Genomic DNA, 2,952 nt, shown 5'->3' on the forward strand with positions numbered 1-2,952 from the left:
AAATATCGATAAATGTGTTAATGCATCTATTGAAAAATTATTTGTTCGAAACAAACTTTTCATGTTCAATTCTTCATTGCTATAAAAACAATATTGGTACTTTCCTGTGACTGTAGCGAAGTATTGGTGACCATTTTGTAGGGTTAAGTTATGAAAAACTTGGTGATTTATAAGACCAACAGAAACAGGTGATAATACATCAGACCTAGAACTTGAAGAGCCTACAACATAATAAAATATTATATTAAGCAAATCACACATCAACCAAACCTTAACAACACTGAAGAAAGAAAATGCAAAAGTTAGATGTTAGTGGTTCTTCAGTTCTGCCTACCTATTTGTATAATATAATGTGAGATTCCACTAGGATGTACAGCTCCTCCTTCTTCTTCTACATCAATAAATGAATCCCAGAATACAACCAGAGTATTAATAGACACCTAAATCAAATACAATGGAATTTGAAGGTCAATATAACATTTCTAACAATCAGAATGCATTAGACAAGAACTTCGATTAAAGCAAAAATTTGTAAAGCTTTCAGAAAGAATATGAATTATACACATAAATAAGATTATTGAAATTAAAATTGATAATTTTAAAAATTCATTTTTGTCACTATTTATAAATAGTTCATAACATGTTTGCAAAACAGTTTTATGCCATTCTTCTTTGGCTATTGGCAAGTTATTCTCTTTGTCTTATGCAAAGTACAATGTCAGACTTGTTTTGTGTACAATTTAATTATAGTAACAATAATAAATCCGATAAAACCTATGAATAATTATATGATTAATGTAAACGTGGATTCTCTAGCGAATTTATACTTGGATTCACTGAGTAATACCTGATAGTTAGTATTAGTATCTGTTTGTATCCAGACTCGACCTCCACTAGGGGGAGTTAAATCAACTGTTATACCATCACTACAACTATTAATTTCTTCTAGATCTTCATCCCATTTCTCATGTTGTAGTGTTGTAGAATCAGCATGAAGACAAACATGATATCTTCTACCATGTTTTAATAGTTGTGGTGGTTTTATATTTATATATTCTTTATCTAGAATAAAGTCAACAATATAAAAGAGTGAAATCCAATATCTTCATGTTTATAATGTTACTATATTAAAAACTATTTCCGAAACACTTGATGGCTACCAAAGTTTATTTTGCAAATTTAACCACAGTAAGTTAGAGTCTTGGAAACCCCAAATAAATGTAGCCAATTTATTCATTGGGTTCATATAAAGATTATTTCTGATACAAAATTTAAAAAATGTTATTAATGATACTACCAGTCTCTTACCTGATAGTCCACAGATGACAATAGCAGGATGAGAACAAGGATCTGGTATAATGATATCAGGATTACTGTATAAAGTTGACGTAAGTTGTAATGGACCCTCTAATAATCCCCACGTATAGTTTCTATGTCTCAATGTCGGCCATACAGCAGATATTATATCATAATAGGGAGTATAGTCCACATCCGGCTCATTCCACCTGGCATTTTGATCTAGTTTGATTCCATTTCTATTCACTGGAAGTAGAATTACCTTTATTATGATAATGACATTAATATCATATAGCACCTGTATGTACATGTAGTTATGATGCAGGTAGTTGGCACATCATTTATCATTTATCACGATGATGACAACAAATACGACAATGATGATGATAATAATGATAATTTATTACCTTGTCTAACAGCATCCAGAACTATAGCTTGTCGTATCAATATTGGATCTACAGCTGAGCAGTTTTGAATCTGTTTAGAGATCAAGGTTGATAATCCTGCCTTGTTAAATAGTCGTAGAGCCAATCTTCTACATTTATTAGAGTTTATTTTACCATCTAGCATTATTTTCAATTGAATCTAGAAATAGAATTTAAAAAATCAGTTTATGTTTTTATATTATTTGGCAAATGCAATAAAAACACACATAGGCTTTTAAGAACCAACGCCAAATAATTATCTATGTCATCTATTAGTTGAATAAGAAGAAATTAAACCAATTTTTAACATAAATTGCATTTTTTCCTTTGATGTGAAATGTGAAATGAATTGCTTGAAATGTGTGTTCGAGACAACTATGGTCTTTTATCAGCAATTTGTTGTTGTACCATACTTGGATAACACGAAAGTCAAATAGAATCATAGAGGAAAGTCTGGAGCTTAGGTATGCTACAACCAGTCCATTTTGGTGTTATTGCATGGCTGAAGCTCCATCCAGCTTTTAACAAAAATCATGACTTGCACGAACTGCTTTTTCATTGGATAAAACATAACGTGAGCAATGCTGTAATAAGTTCAAGCTGTCAATTCATGTTACAAATTATATATACCACGTGTCTGACTCATTAACAATTCGTATATATACTACATAATACCTTGTCATTATTAACAATCCCCTCATCTTTCTTCCAAAATGTATACAGTCGTTCATTGTGATTATCTGTTATACTCCATTCTAGTCTTTTAATTATATTATTACAAGATTCACTGGTTTTTGTAAACTCTAATGTTACATCAAGCTTTAAAATAAGGACAAACAAAGAATAGTTAAGGCTATTATCAAATGATGAATTGTCACCATATTGAACATTTGGAAACCAAAAATCAACATATCTTTCTAGACTATTGTTCAATTTATTTTATTCGTTATTTATTTCTATAGCTATAGAAAGTGCAATAATATCTGGTATTTATAATAATACTATATCAATACCTCCCGATCTGTCGTCAACGAAGCTTCCATTTTTGGTTTGTCAGGTTTTCCTAGGATGGTCATACCTTCCGAATAAACAGGTTTAGAACAAACGTTATCAGTACAAAATTGTAATTTACTTCGATACGATTCACAAACTTCTAAACGGTATGGTAGTGTCAGCATTCTATCTCTTGTGTATAGTTCTTTTTCGTATTCTTTCAGCCATATATCTAGAA

General features: G+C 30.6%; 1 protein-coding gene across 1 annotated transcript in view; it reads right to left on the reverse strand.

Annotated features, from left to right (window-relative positions):
- The window catches only part of LOTGIDRAFT_234472 (hypothetical protein), a gene marked incomplete at its 5' end in the record, with an annotated part of 21,799 nt that overhangs the window by 14,480 nt on the left and 4,367 nt on the right, over window positions 1-2,952 (reverse strand). Inside the window, 7 exons of the mRNA XM_009062403.1 lie at window positions 101-221; window positions 335-440; window positions 848-1,062; window positions 1,309-1,542; window positions 1,704-1,881; window positions 2,397-2,540; window positions 2,735-2,946. Of these exons, the coding sequence (XP_009060651.1) occupies window positions 101-221; window positions 335-440; window positions 848-1,062; window positions 1,309-1,542; window positions 1,704-1,881; window positions 2,397-2,540; window positions 2,735-2,946 (1,210 nt within the window). The remainder of the gene's footprint in view (window positions 1-100; window positions 222-334; window positions 441-847; window positions 1,063-1,308; window positions 1,543-1,703; window positions 1,882-2,396; window positions 2,541-2,734; window positions 2,947-2,952) is intronic.

This window comes from Lottia gigantea (genome assembly GCF_000327385.1).
Source record: "Lottia gigantea unplaced genomic scaffold LOTGIsca_51, whole genome shotgun sequence".
Lineage (NCBI taxonomy): Eukaryota > Metazoa > Mollusca > Gastropoda > Lottiidae > Lottia > Lottia gigantea.